Source organism: Orcinus orca, chromosome 10, assembly GCF_937001465.1.
Source record: "Orcinus orca chromosome 10, mOrcOrc1.1, whole genome shotgun sequence".
NCBI classification, from domain to species: Eukaryota; Metazoa; Chordata; class Mammalia; order Artiodactyla; family Delphinidae; genus Orcinus; species Orcinus orca.
Window position 1 is genome coordinate 25343350 of NC_064568.1, and position 19010 is coordinate 25362359.

General features: G+C 46.4%; 1 protein-coding gene across 4 annotated transcripts in view; it reads left to right on the plus strand.

The window, feature by feature from the left end:
• The window catches only part of ADAMTS9 (ADAM metallopeptidase with thrombospondin type 1 motif 9), a 226339-nt gene that overhangs the window by 136291 nt on the left and 71038 nt on the right, over positions 1 to 19010 (plus strand). For all 4 annotated transcript variants that reach the window (XR_007479510.1, XM_004267994.3, XM_033424784.2 and 1 more), the window contains 7 exons: positions 7066 to 7239; positions 11307 to 11501; positions 12933 to 13065; positions 13280 to 13374; positions 13490 to 13584; positions 13677 to 13810; positions 15925 to 16016. Coding sequence is in view for 3 of the 4 variants with exons in the window: in XM_004267994.3 (XP_004268042.1) it covers positions 7066 to 7239; positions 11307 to 11501; positions 12933 to 13065; positions 13280 to 13374; positions 13490 to 13584; positions 13677 to 13810; positions 15925 to 16016 (918 nt within the window). In the remaining variant the exon portion in view is untranslated. The remainder of the gene's footprint in view (positions 1 to 7065; positions 7240 to 11306; positions 11502 to 12932; positions 13066 to 13279; positions 13375 to 13489; positions 13585 to 13676; positions 13811 to 15924; positions 16017 to 19010) is intronic.

Consider the following 19010-nt stretch of genomic DNA (forward strand, 5'->3'; position numbering starts at 1 on the left):
TTCCAGACATTCCTGTCCCATTTGTTTATGCCCTAAAAGCAGAGTGTTGTAAACAAAAGACCATTCAGTGTGTGGCTCTGGCAAATTGACCTCAAATCTCTGGGCTCCAGTTAGCTCATCTGCAAAATGGGAATTGTATGGCAGACTTTGCTGAATGTCACAGTGAGGATTAAGTGAGATTAAGTGAGGGATTCAGTGCAGTGCCTAGTATATTTTAGGCCTTCCACAAATGGTAGTTCTCTTTGGTACAGTGGACCCCTGATGGAGGATTCAGATGATGACCAGCACTTCAGCTTATCCACGTATCACAATGTTGGGCTTTTGAGATCACCCGCCAACTTTGGGCTAGTTATTTAGCTTTTCACTGCTCAGTTTTACTCACTTTAGAATTATTATGCTCATGAGACTGAGTTTTAAAAAAATACATGACCTTTTAATTCTTTTGAAAACTACTATCGTAAAAAACTTATTGATAGTATTATAATCTATGAATTTACTTATAGCTGCAGAGGTTTTTTCATCCAACTTGAATTGTGAGTATGTACGTTATGCATCTCTTTGTTTTAAGGAGTAAGTCTCCCAGTTCTTGCAAATATTCTTTTTTTACCTTTACCCAGAATACTCTCTTTCCTCCCTGGTACCTCTGTGTCACAAAGTGGCTGCCCTGAACCTTCCCTCACATCAGTGACTCTTGCTCATCCTTCAGGCCTGAATCAAGATGTCACCTCCTTTCAGAAGCCCTTGAAAAATCACACCTCCCCTCAAATGACTGAGTCAGATGGCCCTCCCCTCAGCTCTATCACCCTGAAAATACTCTGCTTCAGCAGCTAGCACTCTGAATTGTTGTAGCCTGTTTTTCTTGTCTAGGTTATCAGCTGTTGGAGGTCAGAAAGCTTGTTCACCAGAGTTTTCCCCAGCATTTAGCACAGTACCTAGAGCATTGAAGACACTTGGTGAATGAATGAATTTATGAATGAATGGAGGGACAAAGTAATGGGTGGAGAGAGGGAAGGAAGGAAGGAAGGAGAGAGGGAGGGAGGGAGGGAAGGAAAAAGCAAGGCATTACAGAACAAAGCCTGCTAATTGATGGTCTTTCTTCTTTAACTATTTAGAATCACAGCACTCTACAATGTCTTTTAGAACAAACTGTTTTTCCAGTACGAACAGCTGTTTTACTTTATTGTCACATTGCCATGGACAAGCTATGGCCTTTGTAGAACTGCCTACCCCATGGCTCTTTGACCCAGTGAAGGGACTTGGACCACTCTAATACGTATTTGGATTCTAAAAACTTTTATTGAGATCAGCTGTAGAATGATTCCCAAGTTCATCTTCTTAGCACAGGAAAATTAGTAATGAGCTTCAGGTCAATTGGTTACAAAGATTTTATGAAGTTTACAGTAGGGAGTGATTGGGTTTTGATGTGTGAACAAGGGCCAGCTATTAACTCTTCATCACTCATTCCCTCATTAATTTATTCAACAAATCTTTGTCGAGCACCTGCAAAGTGCCAGGCACTAGGCATTAGGGATGCAATAGAAAATGTGCAATTGCTGTGGTGGGATTGATCAAGTGAGAGAGACAGAAGACAAGCAAACACATGTGTTATATGGAATTGCCAATTGTGAAAAGTGCTGTGATGGAAAACAACAACAAGGTGCTGAGATAGAGACAGAGAATGATAGGCTAGTCCCACCTTCTCTAGGGTGCTTGGTGATAAAGGGCAAAAGGAGGTGATTCTAGGTAGAAGGGAGAGGGAGGACAGAGCCCAGCATGTTTGTGGACGAAAGCACAGCACGTTGGGAGCAGAGTCAGCAAAAGGACCGGAAGGCTGAAATGAGGTTGGACCTGCCGGAGCACCCAGGTTATGACGTGTTCTGTAAGCCAGGGCAAGAGTTTGGATTTTCTCCTAAGCAGCATGAGACATTTACAAGGCCCTCTGTGACCTGGCCTCTGCCCACCTTCTGAAATCCCCATCTCAAACCGAAGGCTCTGAGGACCCCCAACTGCTGTCACCATTTCCCTGCCCCAGCTCCCCATGACATCCACCTCCAGCCACGCATGCTGAGTCCCCCCTGAGAGTGCCCCCCATCTCCCGTGTGCCAAGTTACCTCGGCTTCTCCTTTTCCACCGCTGCCCGCGCACCGCTTTCAGCGTTGTGGGGATTCCCACCCCCGGTCCTTCCTCTTTTCTCCCTGTCACAGCTGCAGATACCCTGATGGCTTCCACCTCCATTACACTCTCTGTTATGAAGCTCATACCTGCTCACAACAGCCATACAAGGCGGCCCTGAGTGCTAAACCCCAGGGGTCACCAGTTAGCCGACTGTCTTGACACATGAATCCCCAGCTGGGAGGAACAGCCACCCCGGGTGTCATAAGAGAGAGAGAGAAGGTGAGTAGGAAGATGTCAGGGCTGTAACCCCATGCCCAGCATAGAACTTGGCCCATTGCAAATAGGCAGACCTCGTTTTATTGTACTTCACTTTATTGCACTTTGCAGGTACTGTGGGTTTTGTTTTGTTTTTTTTAACAAATTGAAGGTTTGTGGCAACTCTGCGTTGAGCAGGTCTGTTGCTGCCATTTTTTCCAACAACATTTCCTCACTTTGTGTCACATTTTGGTAATTCTCGCAATATTTCCGTTTTTCTCTACTATATTTGTTATGGTGACCTGTGGTCAGTGATCTTTGACGTCACTGCTAGGACTTGCTGAAGGCTAAGGTGATGGTTAGCTTTTTTTAGCAAGAAAGTATTTTTAAATTATGTACATTTTTTTAGACATGCTATTGCATAGTTAGTAGATTATAGCGTAAATATAATTTTTATATGCCTCGGAAAACCAAGCGATTCACGTGACTCGCTTTATTGCGATATTCCCTTTATTGCGGTGGTCTGGAACCAAACCCACGGTGTCTCTGAGGTGTGCTTGTATTGGTTGAACGAGTGAATGACTTTAAAGTTACAAAGTGTCTCCACAGTATTATTTCTGCCTTTTTCCCTTGCAAGTATACTATTTTGGGGCAAAGATGTCCAAACTCCACATACCTGACTTTTAAAATGAACCCATTGGTAATTTGAAGGTTGCTTTTTCTTTTTTTAATTTAAAGCAATGTTAGATAAATTGATGTGCACTTCCTGTTCCTTTTAGCCAAAGACTCTGTGTAGCACTTCCAGAACGCTATGCTGTCAGGCTCCCCATTTGTTCTTTGACTTGGTTGTTCCACACACTATCCGACAATGGTAACCTGGCCCTAGTAAGGACGCAACACATTCTTTCATCCATGGAGAAAGTCAGCAACCTTAAAGGTTGAGCAGGTGAATATGAAGAATGATTTTCTTCCCTCCATGGTTAGTGCATCTCACCAAAAAAATGTAAAGCAACTTGGTTGCAGTCTTTAAGGAAAGACAGTTTCTAGCCATTGCATTAAGTGACCCTTTTTAGACCGTTACCCTGTGGCCAACCAACCTAGCTAAATAAAATATTTTATTTTAGATCTTCCTCACCCTCAAATTTAAAAAGGTATTTTCCCCTGTTAGTTTTAGCACATTTACAGGCACATGTAGCCCGTGGGACAATGGGTAAGTTACCCAAGTTAACCCAGGGCTGTGATAGTTGCTTTCTGAATTACAGGTGTGCTGAATTTCAGAGATGCTGGTGGTGTGACTTCCATACTTGGTGTAGTTTTTTTCTAAAATCTGTAATGAAATTGGAGAAAAATCTTTTGTAAATTAAAAGAAGCTTAGTTGAGCTTCTCCAGCTGTTTTTCAGAACACTCCAGATCATATTCCAGGACGGAGGAAGGAGCCGTAAATCCTAGGTGGGTGGGAGAAGTGATAGTACTGAAAGCTGATAAAATCCTATAGTATGGGCTGGATTTGCTTTGTGATTACCCAGCCCCTGTGCTCTGGTTAGGATTTAAAACTCCAGGAGAAAAGCCATGCTAAGTGATTTTCAAAGCTGCTATTGACTCATTCCAAACCACTGGGCAAGTCACTTATTTACTTAGTTTAATTTTTCTAAAAGTTATATTCAAAGTAAGGCTTCCCAACGCCCTTTGCCACCACTGGCAAAATAGTTTTTATGGTAGTTAACCATTATTTAAGACCAAGGGAAAAACACCTAACAAGCAGAAAGTATTTAGTAATCCTTGCTTTCTGCTCTAAACTGTTACTTATTGCTGCAGATTAAAGCCCTAAGGATTAGTGAAAATGAAAGAGGACACTGGAAGGTTTAGTCCAGGTAGACTGCTCAATAATCATGATCTTCTCTGAGTCACCTAAGTCCTGATTTTCTAAGGAATTACTTTTTCTATGGGGAGTTAAGTATGTCTTCTGCATAGATCTACACATCACAGATTAACCATTGTTTTGTTTTGTAACATTCAGGGCCTCATTTGGCTTTTTTTTAATGAAGAAACAAAAACATTATTCCTTCACGATGGTTCCCAGCATCCTCCAGGGGAAGAGAAACCCCCAGAACTGCTGAGTCAGAGCTGAGCTAGGCACTGAGCTCAGCCAGCCTCCTGCACTGGTGGGAAGGGATCTGCTCCTCTGTGCTCATCTCACACTGTTTTCTGTTCATATTTGTGCCCCACAAAAATTATAAATGGTTCCATACCCCAGATGTAGAGATTTGCTTCCAAGCAGCAGAAGTTTTGAATTAAGTTTGCAAACGATAAGGATACAACCACAGGTTTACAATACCAGGACACAACCACATACATATCCCTACTACTTTCTGAAAGAACAAAGCATCTCACAAAAGACATGGTTATACCAGATGACCCAGCATTTCCACTCCTAAGGATATACCCGAAAGAATTGAAATCAGATGTTCAAATTTGCATATGAATGTGCATAGCAGCGCTCTTCATAATAGCCAAAAGATGGCAACAAACCCAAATGTCCATTAACATTTGAATAAACAAAATGTGGTATATTCATACAATGGAGTGTTCAGCCATGAAAAGGAGTGAAGTACTGATCCAATGTGGCAAGACCTTGAAAGCATTATGCTAAATGAAAGAACCCAGACACCAAAGGCCACAGACTGGATGATTCCATTTCTATGAAATACCCAGAACAAGCAAATCCAGAGACAGAAAGCAGATCGGTGGTTGCCACAGACTGGGAGGAAGGGGAGATGGGGAGTGACTGCTTCATGGGTACAGCGTTCCCTTTTGGGGTGATGAAAATATTCTGGAACTAGATAGTGATGACGATTGCACAACATGACCAGTGACTACACTCCGCTGAATTGTACACTTCAAAATGGTTAAAATGGTGAATTTTATGTTACGTGTATTTTGCTACCAAAAAAAAAAAGGAAAGGAAAGAAAGAAAAAGAAAGGCAAGAAGTGTATCAGGAAAGACATTTCTGAGTCAAGCTGGATTCCAAAGTCAAATGCCTTTGGGATGCTTTGGGTAATAAAAGAGAAGCAGGCTTGTGAGAGACAAAAAAGAGGTGGGGTCTAAGGCCCTCCCTAAAACGACTAGAAGGAAAACGTTTAAGAGACATTATGTGAACAACAATGACAGCTCACAGGAGTTGGATAAGGCCCAGGGGCAACAGAGTTTGTAATCCCTGGTTAAAGGAAACCTAAGCTGTCCTTGACACGGGTTGGTTACAGTGACTTTCCTATGTAATCTGGAGTCTTGAAATGTTGGGTGACGCAGGTGCTTCAGATAGGACAGGCTTTGGGAGAACTTTAACAACACAGATAACTAAGGTGAAACCTCTACAGTGGGGTTTTCTGTTGGTGAAAGCAAAAAAGATAAGAAATTTGTGGTCAGCACAGAGATCATCCTAGAATGAAACATACCACTTGCTCTATTTTCTCCACTTGGTTTATGGGAATAAAAAATATCTATGCCATTCACCTGACAAAGAGATGGATAACCAGGAATCAGTTCTTTAGGCTAAGTCCCAGTTTATTCATCTGAAAAGTAGAAATTATAGTAATGGCTAAATCTTGCTGCCTAGCTGTCTACATCTTTAACGTCTGTCTTTGCTACTAAAACACAGCTCCTCTCTGAGGGCAGGGTTTGGGCTATTTGTGTCTGCTCCTGTTCATCCAGACCCATCACAGGGCCTGACACGTCTTAGGAACTTGGTGAATATTGGCCAGATGATCAAGGGGTGAGAGCAGTTCCCCCTGGAGAAGAAAAGGCTATAGGGGCCACAGGAAATCTCTCCTCAAGTCCCTGAAGGGGGTTACTTGTGAGAAACAAAATTTGTTCTGTATGCTCCCTTGGAATCGACAAGTAGGACAACAGGCTGGATTTGGCTAAGAGACAGGCTTAGTTCCATGTTATAAGATGAAATGGGCCACCTGGATGGGGAATAACTTCCCTGACTCTAGAGGTATTTTGACACCCTTTGGCCATAAGTTTTAAAGAGATTCAGCATTTGTTTGAATGGGTGAAGTAGGCAGGCCTTAAGGTTCTTTCCAAACCTGAAATTCATTCATTCACACTTTCACTGCTTCATTCAGACAGCCACTTACTGAATGCTGATCGCTATGACAGGAACAGTGTTGTTGTTACCGAGTTCAAGTTCATGCTGCTCACTGCATGACAGGCCACTTAATCGAGAGACAAGGTGTTGGGGCAAGGAATAGCAATTTTATTCAGAAAGCCAGCAGCAGACAGAGAAGTTGGTGGACTAGTGTCCCAAAGAACCATCTTACCAGAGTTAGAATTCAGGCTTCTTTTATACTTATACTTTAAAGGCCAGAGCCTTGAGAATAGGCTGTCCTGTACATTTCAGGCTGTAGGCAACATTCTTCTACAAAAGATGCAGAGCCAGCACGACTAAGCACAGGCAACAGAAAACAAGGGTTAGAGCTAAAGGAATAAATCCAATACGTAGTCAGCCTTGTTCTTCTATGTTACACTGTTAAGTAATGGGGGTAAAATAATGAGTTCTCTAGTAATGCGTACCCTCAGAGATCTCGCAGTCTTAAAGAGTATATAGAAAGGAAAATAAATCATTATGGTAACAGGATGTAAGAAATCATCTGTTATCTTTCCATGTCACCACCTGTTTTGTCTGTCTTTAACAGTGCACCAAGACTTGTGGGAAAGGCTCCAGGTACCGCAAGGTGGTGTGTGTGGGTGAGGACAAAGGTGACGAGGTTCACGGCATGCACTGTGACATGAGCACACGGCCTGTGGATCGCGAGAGCTGTGGCCTGCAGCCCTGCGAGTATGTCTGGATCACAGGAGAATGGTCAGAGGTACAGTCCTGGGGATTCTGGATCTGCCTTCAGGTCAGCGATGGCCTGAGGGCAACAGAGTGATGAGGGCAGGAATGTGGGAGACTCACACCCACCTGCCAGTTGTATCCCTGAGAACTGGGAGCCCTCAAACAAGTCCCTCAGCCCTCCTGGGCCAGAGTCCTACAGGTGCAGAGTGGGGGGGGTGCATAAGATGGTATCCACGCTCCTCTCAACTCTGCGTCCTGTGATTCCCTTTAATGTCCTAATAGTATGATTAGAAATGAATTCTTACAGACACTGCAAATTCATATGTTTCCTGTAGGTGCCTGAAGAAAGTTAAGTATGACACAAAAATGTCTTAGCATCAGGGAGGCAATAGGGAATGGTGGGGACTGTGACTAACTAGCACATGATGTGTAAGGGGAACAGGTTCTTTTCCACTCCAACAGAGGCCATGCGGAAATGTGGGTCCATTGTAACCAAACCTGATGTTTCAAGAGAGGACAAAACTTCGGACTTTTCTGTGCTATCTCCTAATCTTAAAATGTGGACTCAGATTATTTATTTAAAACACTGTGTGGGTCGAACCAAACACTTTTGTGGGCCAGACGTTGGTTGCCCATTTAACAACCTCTGATCCAGAGGAATGAAATCGTTTTCCATAATATCCAAGGAATCTCAAGTGTCTATTTTTCCTTATCTCCTCCCGTACACAATGCCTACCTAGATGCTTTTTATTATTCATAAACCAATAGTAACAGTCACATGATTATATTTTCAAACCTCATGATACTTTCAAATACTGAAAGACCTGTAACATCAACACTAGTTGTCATTTGCCCCAAGAATTTAGAGATGTGAAAGGGACGTATCTGGGCTCATAGCAAAGGTGCTTTGCTATTGCTGGTGTCTCGTTAGAGTTCAACAGGGCAGCAATTTCACGTTTTAATGGGATGAATATTTGCATTTAGATGATGTGTTTGTTGGGTGTTGAATTGTTTCTGCACTAAAACTGTTCCTAAAGCCTTGTCTAACTATGTCTCCCCATCCTTCACTCTACCCCAGTGAATTTGCCTTCCCCTCCCCACCTCCTGCGGGACATTTGGCGCTGTCTGGAGACATTTTTGGTTGTCACAGCCGGGGGAGGTAGGCTGCTACTGGCATCTGATGGGTAGAGACCAGGGGTGCTGCTAAACCTCCTACAGTGTACGGGACAGCACCACAACAGAGAACTATTGAGCCCAAATGTCAGGGGTGCTGAGGGTGAGAAGCTCTGCTCTATACCAGCCCTACCTGTTCTTGGTATGTTCTCAAAGAAAGGAGGGGAGATGTGGTCTCGATCATTAGAAATAGATTTACTCTTGCCCATCCAGGAACATGGGAAGTCCAGATGAGTGTTCAAAATAGTTCTTGACTTTGGGTTTGAGGCACAGGTTCCAACCCATTCAGATACCAAGGCGGGTGGAGGGAGGTGTGTCCAGGGGGCTCCTTTCTTCTGTTCAGTTCACTCCTCCCAGTGCCTTGAAAGGCATGGTCCCTAACTTCTGGTTCTCTGGGTTGCTGCACAAGGCCACCCCCCGACTCTCAGGAAGGGAGAGCCTTCCTTTCTGGCCTCTCTCCCTCCTCAGGCCTCTGTCCCTGAGACCATTCACCTGTCTGCCTCCTGGGGGCCTCTTCTTCCTGGTTTCTGGCTTGGTTCTCGGTCACTCATCTTGCTGGAGTTCGTGTGCCTGTCACACTGCCGAGGTTGACATGCTCATCTTAGCTGGATTGGGTGTGTTGTCATTACACTGAAAGAGTTTTGGTCTCTTTCTGAGACTTGCATAATGTTCCTCCTGTGGCTTTACCATAACCTTAATATTAACCCCCAAAAGAAGAGATAGGGAGAAAATTTTTTTAAAAAGCCTTCCAGACATCTGCAAATTTTCAGGTGTACCATGAGTTGAAAAATCTGCAAGCTATAGGCAAAGATTAGAGGGATGGAGACAGGACTTTGTACAGATACCAGGATCATGGGAAGGGACTCTGCAAGGGGGAGTGATGCCCAAGGAACTGGACCAGAATTCCCTCTAGAAAAGCTGTTAGTAAAATGCCAAAGCCACAGCAGGATTTGCCTTCTGTCTGGGGCCTCCATCACCTGCAGAGTTCTGTGTGCTCCCTATTGGAGGAGAAGACTCCATCAGCCCTGGCCCATGTGTGCATTTCCCGGGTTGGGCCCGACGTGTATCGCTAGCGCAAGAAGCCCACATTCTTATTGTTTCATTTTGCTTTATGGTTATTTTCAAGCTAGAAAAGTAATCTGCACTCATCGTGAAACATGCACATGGCCCCAAGGCATGGAGAGTCAACCATAAGACCCTCCCCTCCTCTCTCCCCTCCCCTCCTCTCTCCCCTCCCCAGCGATGAGAGCCTCTTACACTCAACAGCTCTGGCCTGAAATGGATTAAGGAAGCCAGAGGCACTCAACATTTTCAGGATGCTCTTAACAGCTACTGAAGGGTTCTTTTCAGAGCTCTGGGGGCCTCTGAATAAAACCTGACCATATTCGGGGCTCATTTCCATCTGTCAACACCTGTCTCCCACTGCGTCCCCCACGTAAATGGTCACTGGGCTGCTTTTGCTTGTGGCTGGTAAGGGGAAAGTGTCTTAGCACTTGCCTTCTCAGAAGTACAGCCTTGTTTAAATTAGTCCTCACTGAGGTCAGGGCGTGCAAGCACTGAGTTAGATACTCTAAGATACCCACAGCTTGGACAGACAGCATTTATTAGCCATCTATCCATGCGTGAAACACCTCAGACTACCCCTGCGCTCCCCTGGCCTGGCATCAACTGCATCTTTGGGCATTTGAACAGCGGCAGCCGGAGAAGGAAGAAACATACGCAGAGTATTTGCATGTCTTAAGCCAGCTGGAAAGCAAAGCCCAAGGATGCTCTGCATGCCTGTGGCTGGGCCAGTTCCCTGCTCACTCTAGGACCCCGTCAAGGGGAGCCTTTCCCCTGGAAAAGTTACAGGGGCGGCAAGCCACGTGGCTTAAAGCGACAGCGTAGGAGACACCAGGAAAAAGAGACACTGGTTTTAATAGCAAGTGAGAACGTGCAGAAGCTATGGTCCCTCACCCCAGAAAAAGCAAAACACACCACATGCTGCACACTGTTTCCAGGGTTCATCTGCCCCCGCCCAAAGAACCTTTGATCTTGAGAATCCTGAAACTCTACCTTAATTTTATGTTGCATTTTCACAGGGAGTGGCCAGTTATTTGGTGACTTGGCCCAAAAATATCATCAAAATAATTTGTTGGTTAATTCAGTTTTAAAAGTATTATGTAAAATACTTAGCTGAGGAGGCCGAATGTAATCTAAAATCTTATTAATAACCAGTTAGATGTCCCATCACAGAAGGAGCTGGGACACCAGTAAAATACCTTTTTCTTTCTCCTTTTCTGTATCATCTGGGTATTTTTAAATGCCGTATAATTACGGCAGAAGGTCTAAATGACTGCATGATTTATAGAGAGCCGGGCTGGGGGGAGGGAAGCAGAAAGGTAACATTTAAGTCACGGTATATAGCCAGGGAGAGAGAAGAAAGAAGGAAATTAAGTGGAGGGCGGATGGGAAAGCAGACCATCAAGTAGGGAAGGAAGGTTGTCCCAGAGTCCCGGGAGAGCCTGGATTTCACACACAGGTGGTCTCTGGCGCTCTCTCCAGCCCACTTGGTCGCTTCTCTGATGCGGTCATTGTAGGTTTGGAAAGGCGTGATTTGGCCGCCAGTACGTAGGGCTCTGGACACTGTAAGTGGACCCGGTGACAGCTGGAGCACCTCCCCCAGCCCCGTCTCCCCGTGAAATCCAGAGCGGGGGCTTGAGGCACCCCCCGCCCGCAGCGGGGGCCAAAAGGTGTAGTGGCAGCCCTGGATCCCAGAAGGCTCCTGTAGGGCTGCAGGTCCCCCGCGGCCCGTAAGAAGCTAATAAAGTGAGAGCTCTCTGCCCCATTGTCCCGAGGTCAGTGTTCACCGTGGAGGTCAGGGGCCTATTGTGGCTGCCCCCAGGCCCCGCTCCAACCTCTGCTCTCTACCCGCTCTCTTCCCAGTGCTCAGTGACCTGTGGAAAGGGCTACAAACAAAGGCTTGTCTCCTGTAGCGAGATTTACACCGGGAAGGAGAATTATGAGTACAGCTATCAAACCACCATCAACTGCCCGGGCGCACAGCCACCCAGCGTCCAGCCCTGCTACCTGCGGGAGTGCCCTGTCTCTGCCACCTGGAGAGTTGGCAACTGGGGGAGCGTAAGTAGATGATTGAGTGATGAAATCGGAAAGCTTTTGGATCTCAAACCCCGACTTAAACATGTCCTGCCTGAGCTGTCCTTCCAGGAGAGCCCCGGGTGAGAAACAGGAGTTAGTATCTTGAAATGGGCTGAAGGGGGAAGGGGGCTTCTCTGCTTGTTGGGCCGTTTGGCCTGGTTAGAGGGGGACGGGGCGGGGAGGCCAGACAGCCTCCGTCTGATTCCTGGTTCTGCTGTTCCCAATTGAACGACCTGTGATAAGGGGCCAAGCGTTCATGTCTGTTCCCTCCCCTGCAGAATGGGGTGTTTGTGAAGCTGAAATGCGTTCATGCATTAAAAAGCACGTGGGCTATAATGGCAACTTTTTAAGTTCCATATATTTTACCACAGTTTAAAATTAAACAGCACCCAGAACTCTTGTCTGTCACTGAAAAAGGGTTACGGAGTTGTTCGTTGTGGGTTCTGTGGCTAAGAATTCTGTAAGCACTAGTGCTTCCACATCGGGAATTCCTGGTTGCATTGGGGTTACAACGAGTAAGAATATCTGATATTGGGAACGCCCTTGAAAACTGCCCCAGCCCCCTGGCTCCTGACTGTGAGGCTTTCACTGATGCAAAGTGATGATCGGGCAAAAGTGTGGGACCAGTTGAAAGGGGTTAAGGTTTAAATTCTGGCTCCACCATGACCGTGAACAAACTTCCTAACATTGGAGCCTCAATCTCCCCTCTGTAAAAATAGAATAATGCTAGTACTATCTCATAGGGTTATTGTGAGGCTCAGATGAGGAAATTATATTATATATATATATTTCACATGTATGACCACATATGTAGGTATGGATGTACGTACGTATAGACATGTATATATAAGACTTAGCACGGGGCTTCCCTGGTGGCTCCGTGGTTAGGAATATGCCTGCCAGTGCAGGGGACACGGGTTCGAGCCCTGGTCCAGGGGGATACCACATGCTGCGGAGCAGCTAAGCCCGTGAGCCACAGCTACTGAGCCTGCATTCTAGAGCCTGTGAGCCACAACTACCGAGCCCGTGAGCCGCAACTACTGAGCCCACGAGCCACACCTACTGAAGTCTGTGTGCCTAGAGCCCGTGCTCCGCAACAAGAGAAGCCACCGCAATGAGAAGTCCGTGCACCGCAACGAAGAGTAGCCCCCGCTCGCCACAACTAGGGAAAGCCCCTGCACAGCAACAGAGACCCAACACAGCCAAAAATAAATAAGTAAAATAAATAAATTTATTTTAAAAAAAAATCTTAGCACAGAGACTGGCCCATAGGAAGTGCCCTACATGTGTCAGATATTTGTTTCCAGCAACACGGGGTTCCTGTGCAAGCCTCCAGGCTCTGAGTTCCACACCACGAGAAGCCCATATCTCCAGGTTCCGCAGCCACAGCTCTGACCGTGCTCTGCCTTATAGTGTTCCGTGTCCTGTGGCGTCGGAGTGATGCAGAGATCTGTGCAGTGTCTCACCAACGAGGACCAGCCCAGCCACTTATGCCCTGATGAGTTGAAGCCGGAAGAAAGAAAAACCTGCCACAATATCTATAACTGTAAGTTGGCCCACTGAAGCCGTCTTTCTGCAGCTTGAAGAACAGGTTTCATTGTTGTTGTGCTTGCCTGCCTTTTTCAGAAATATAGAATTTATTGTTAAGAAATTGGCCCCCTTGCAGACAGACATGAGCATGCATAACGTAACTCCTTCCGTCGGCGGCCACTGCACATCCTGGAGAATCACAGCCCGTTTTCGCGGTCTGTGTTTTCCAGGCGAGTTGCCCCAGAACTGCAAGGAAGTAAAAAGGCTGAAAGGTGCCGGTGAAGATGGGGAATATTTCCTGATCGTCACGGGAAAGCTCCTGAAGGTACGCGTCGGAGCTCAGTCGTTATTTCTAGCCTGGTTTCAGAGCCAGCGGCCCTGGCCCTCATGGTCCCGTTTGTGAGCCACCCCTTGCAGGTTATTTCTGGTCTGTCTTTCAGGTCTTCTGTGCAGGGATGCACTCTGACCGCCCCAAGGAGTACATGACACTGGTCCACGGTGACTCTGAGAATTTTTCTGAGGTTTACGGGCACAGGTAGGAGAGCTCAGGCTCAGAAGATCCCGGATGCCTGGAGATCCCTGGAAGGACCTCCCCATCCTTACTGGGATGTTCTCTCTGTAATGTAGGTTGCACAACCCAACCGAATGTCCCTACAACGGGAGCCGACGTGATGACTGTCAGTGTCGGAAAGACTACACGGCGGCTGGGTTTTCCAGCTTCCAGAAGATCAGAATAGACCTGACCACCATGCAGATCATCAGTAAGTTCCATGGGACGTCCTGGGGGATGTGTCCATGGGTCTCTGCATTCAGACAACAAAAACATCCTGCACAGGGGCTGGGCCGAGGCCTGGAGGATGTGAAGAGGAACTTAGGGTCCAGTGATGACAATCCCAGTCTGAGCTGCCAGAGGGGGGGATTTTGCACCCTTGGATCACTGCTGTCCCCGCAGTGCCTGGGAAGTGCTGAGCACAGGGGCGGTGCTGCATCAGATTTGCGACGAATGAATGAATGGAGGAGACGGAGGCACATGAAAGGGCACCATCGCCGTGGGGGAGTCAGGGCAGCATCCCCCAAAATATGACATTGAAATTGAGACCTTAAGGCCAAACGGGAGTGAGCCAGGTGGGCAAAGCAAGCACGGTAGCCAAATTGTTTTTTAAGATTTATTTATTATTTATTTATTTTTATTTTATTTTTTGGTTGCGTCTGGTCTTAGTAGCGGCACATATGCTCTTCGTTGTGGTGCACGGGCTTCTTTCTGGTTGTGGCGTGCAGTTTTTCTCTTCTCTAGTTGTGGCGTACAGGCTCCAGGGCATGTGGGCTCTGTAGTCTGCAGGACGTGGGCTCTAGTTGAGGCGTGTGAGCTCAGTAGTTGGGCTGTGCGGGCTTAATTGCCCCGCGGCATAGGGGATCTTAGTTCCCTGACCAGGGGTCGAACCTGCGTCCCCTGCATTGGACGGCAGATTCTTTACCACTGGACCACCAGGGAAGTCCGGGTAGCAGAGCTTTCGAAGGGAGAAGAAGTTTTAAGGTAGCAGATGCAAACTCCAAAGCTATGACATTCATGTAGCAACATTCACCCCACCCTGGGCTTCCACTAGCAGTGTACATATGCACACACACACACAAACATGCACATGGGCGTAAAACTAATTTTCTCTGATTGTCGATTTACAGAAGAAAAACGGAGGACAGAATTACCATTTTTTAAACTAGCCCGAGCGTGGACTGATGTCATACTCCAGCCAACACTGCACTTTTGTTAAGGATGTTAATCACAGGAGTGGTTAAAGACAGCTCAAATATCCAAACACGTTCCCTCGAGTAGTGGAGAAACAAATAATGAATAATTAATTTTTCTTCATTAACATGTTCCCATAACCTTGCCTTGCTTTCCTCTGCAGGTAGATTAAATCTGATTTGTACCAAGATATTTTTAATTGCCTTCAGCCAGACTGATGAGGGCTAAGGGCAGAATCTGCAGTTTCCCACTTACCCAGGGCTTCTGCGTGCTCAGGTGGGCAGGGCTTCTGCCCTTGGAAGTTGGGGGACTCAGCTTTCCCTCCCACGAACCTGCAGAAAGGTTAAGGCCTTCTCTTGCTGTTCCTGAAAGACAAAGCAGAAAGGTTTAAAAAGCTGCCTCTGGTCTCTAGTTCCCACCAGATTTTGTAGGATTCTCAGTCTGCCACCTCCTGATACGCCTTCCCCATTCTCAGAGCTGTTCTCAGGAGCCGCCAGAGGGTTAAAAACGCGAGCACTGTCTTTATTGGCTTTTTAAAAAAAACTTTTTTAAAAAGTTAGCCCCACACTTAAGAAACTGCCGTTAATACTTTCAAGATGTGAGTTCTAATTGCTCCCCATTCTGGTGGTAATAGTGCCTGGGCCACGGGAGGACAGATGAGCCTCGGGGAATAACTGCTAAGTAGCTGGAAATGCCTTGCTGGCTTATTCCCCGCCCTGTCCTGCAGTCCTGCAGCCTCAGTGGCTGCTTCTACAGGAGATTCACAGTCATCCAATTACACTACATTTAAGCGAGGTGATTCACATATTTATTTATATAGGAATCAATTCCAAAGTCATCTTAAGCCCCCCTTTTGGCTTCCATACTGTGAAGAGACAGAAAGCGCTGGTAAAACCCAGAGAAGGAAGCTCTCAGACCCACAGATACAGTGAGGGGAAAGCAAGTGTACATCTGGATCCGTTTGCTCACTAATCATACTTTGGTTTGTTTTTTTTCCTCTCCCATTTCCTCTTATGATTTCTCTAACGCTTCTTCCCTTCTGTCTCCTTGTTAATATCCTGGCCCTTCCCTTTCTCTTTCTCATACTCTCACCTCTCTGCTCCCTGTAACCCTTTCTCCAAAACCCCACAGCCACTGACTTACAGTTTGCCAGGACACGCGAAGGACATCCCGTCCCTTTTGCCACCGCCGGGGACTGCTACAGCGCCGCCAAGTGCCCTCAGGTACGAGTCGGGAGCTCTCCAACCCCCACCCAGGGATTCACATCCCCCCACCCCCGTGACTGCATCTGGTTCTGCAGATGTAATTAGAACAGCGGCTCTGGAAGGCACTTTGGCCACCTGTATCAAGGGCCTCACAGATGCTCACAGCCCCCAACCCAGTCACTCCGCTACTCAGGGTGTTTCCTAAGGAAATGATCCCAGCCAGGGGCCAAACTTCTGCGTTCAGCAAAATGCATCTGTGATCATGGTAAACGTTTAGAAACCAATTAGATATCACATGGCAAGGGCTTGGTTAAACACAGGACGATGTTAAAACAATGAATATTATGCAGTGACATGTGGGTAAATGTTTAATAACTGGCTCTCCAAGGGAAGAGGCCGGGGCGGGGGGGAAAGCAATGCTTTGCAGCATTTGCCCATTTCTGTGGTGTAAATTTTCTGCCTGACTGGTTACAAGTCATCAATATCGTGTCACGAAATGGAGGGTTTGGGGAGAGATGCACACAGTTGTCTCTCAAAAGCCAGTGCAAGTGGGTTCCAACACCCCGACTGTCAGCCATTAAAGATTCTGAATATTGCATGAGACAGAAAAACTGTCCCTCCTGTTTCAGATGTGTAAATGCGCCGTGTTTAGACCAAGACATGCAGAGTTGTCTCCTGAATGCGCTTTCCCCCAGAGCAGCTGCAGGCAGTCTTACCCGTTCTAGAGTTGCACACGTTTTTGCCCCTTTAGAGGTGTGGCAGGTTTTGACTTGCCTTTCGGAACAGGCTGTGATAATCCTCCTGGACTCATTTTGCAAAGCAGGCATCAGTCTTTGCCAGAAGCTTCTGCGAGGAGAAGGTAGGACAGACATAATGAATTAGGTGGTTCTGGACAGGAGAACGTGGCCCCAGTCTTTCCGTTGATTTACACGAGGTCTTTACAAAGCTGTTGTCAGACTCTGTGACAAGAGTTTGCCACGTCGCTGTGGGCCTTCACGGATTCTAGGAACTGGGACTGGGTGATGTTCAGAATCCCAGGCACTGTCTCCCCAGGGTGCCTTTACACATGGCCACAGAGACCATCCAAAGACAAACACATCTGAATTTTCTTTTAACAACGTGTTTTCTCAGCCCCGAGCTTTAGAAAGTATTGCTAAACATTTTAGAGAAGTGAAAAGGAAGCACTCAGGGGAGAAAGAAAATAAACAAAGGACAGAATGTTAAAAGGGGCCTTTTCTCCATTACCCAGGAATTGAAAACTTTTGAAGTGCGGTTTCTTTAGAGCACTGGAGACTTCAAACACCCCATTCGTATGGGTTGCATTTAACAGCTTATAGATTGGCCAGTCCTGCCTTTTTCAAATGCCTCAGGATTTTCTTGTTTCGATATGTGCATCTTTGGGGAAACTTCAGTAAATGCGAGGTAATTTGCATTCAGTTATTTTAATAACTCAGAGACAAATGAACCGATTGATTTGCTAAATCCTGACACTAAAGCAGTTGCTAAGTGAGAAAACCAAAGCCAGTGAGAGGTTAAGTTGTATTTTTTCCAGCCCATTCTTCAAACCATATTGGATACTTCTAGAATTCACTTCCTCAGAAGTGTACCGAGTACCAGCTATATTGATGAAAGATGGGAGTTTTTCGTATCACTTTTCCAGGGAAAAGTCTGCAGAAAGCATGACTGTGCAAGCTATTTTAGAGCCCTGCTTGTCCTTTGGTCTGTGACTGCAGAGAAATGAAAGCAGAGGGATGCTCTGTTTGACAGTCTGCTTCTTCTTCCTCCGCATCCATTGCTGTTGCTTTGGGGAGGGCCCCAGGAGCTGTCAACTCAAGATGCGCCCAGAACGTATTTTGTTATCCTGATCACAGTGGATGCAGCATTGTCGTTACTGATGCTGGTGTTAATAGCGTTCATTGAGTGTTTACTACACTTGAGACACTGTGCTCAGCCTTGGTAAATCAGCGTAGCATTTAATCATCCACAGCAGCCTATGAGATTGCCCCCTTTTGACCGATGAAGAAACTGAGGTGTAGAGACATCGGGTAACTTACCCAAACCCGCACTAGTGCTCAGTAGAGGCCGGATTTGATCCTAAGTGTGTCTGAGTTCCAACCCATGATGGTAGACACGCCTGGCTGATCCTGTGTCCAGACAAGACTTTTGCAGCATTCACCCTTGTCCAACAGAGAACAGAACCTCTGTTTGTCAGAGGTATTATACATCTTTGGCTAACTTTTCTGGATCATCGAGTGTATGCATGTCTGAATTACCTTTACTCTTTAAAATCAGCAACAGAGATAGTAGCTAAAGCTCTCATGCCCTTTAGACCCTGAAGATAAGGCCTTTAGGGGTAGAGATATCCCAGACTGGAGCTAGAAAGGACGGTAGGTCTTGACTCCTCTGGTGACACTCAACTTTTAGAGTGCTAATTGTCAACTAGGACGCTAGCTGAAAATGCAAATCCCTGAACCTGAAAAGGCCAGGAAGAGAATAAGGACAAAAACTCTTGCTGATCACTCACTCTGAAAGGGCAGATCTAGCTAGCAAGTAGTCTGCTTGGCTACGTGCTCAGACACTGGACACCCAGATCAGCCAGGGGCATCCTCAGGCTAGAAGCCTGGACCTTCTAAGGACTTTGACGTCAAAGCAGATCAAGTCTGCCTTCTGAGATGCAGGCAGAACAGGCAGTCTTTGTGGGAAACAGGATAGGGAAGGAGAGATAAGGGCATCCTTGGCAGCAACGAGGTCTGGGCATTTGTGATTGGTGTGGACACCCTCCTCAGGGCAGGAATGATAGTAAGATAAGAACATGGCCGGGTGGGCTAACACAGCATGTAGAAGCCGGTGTCTGAGGAGGCTGGGCAAGGAGGCTGAGCCTCCGGTGTAGCCACGGTCATGGATACCTGCGTACTGAAGCCACTCAGCATAACAACCACTAACATCTGTGTAGTACTGTCATAAAACAAGTTCCAAAAAATATTTTTAAAATTTCCCCTGCTCTGTGCCAGG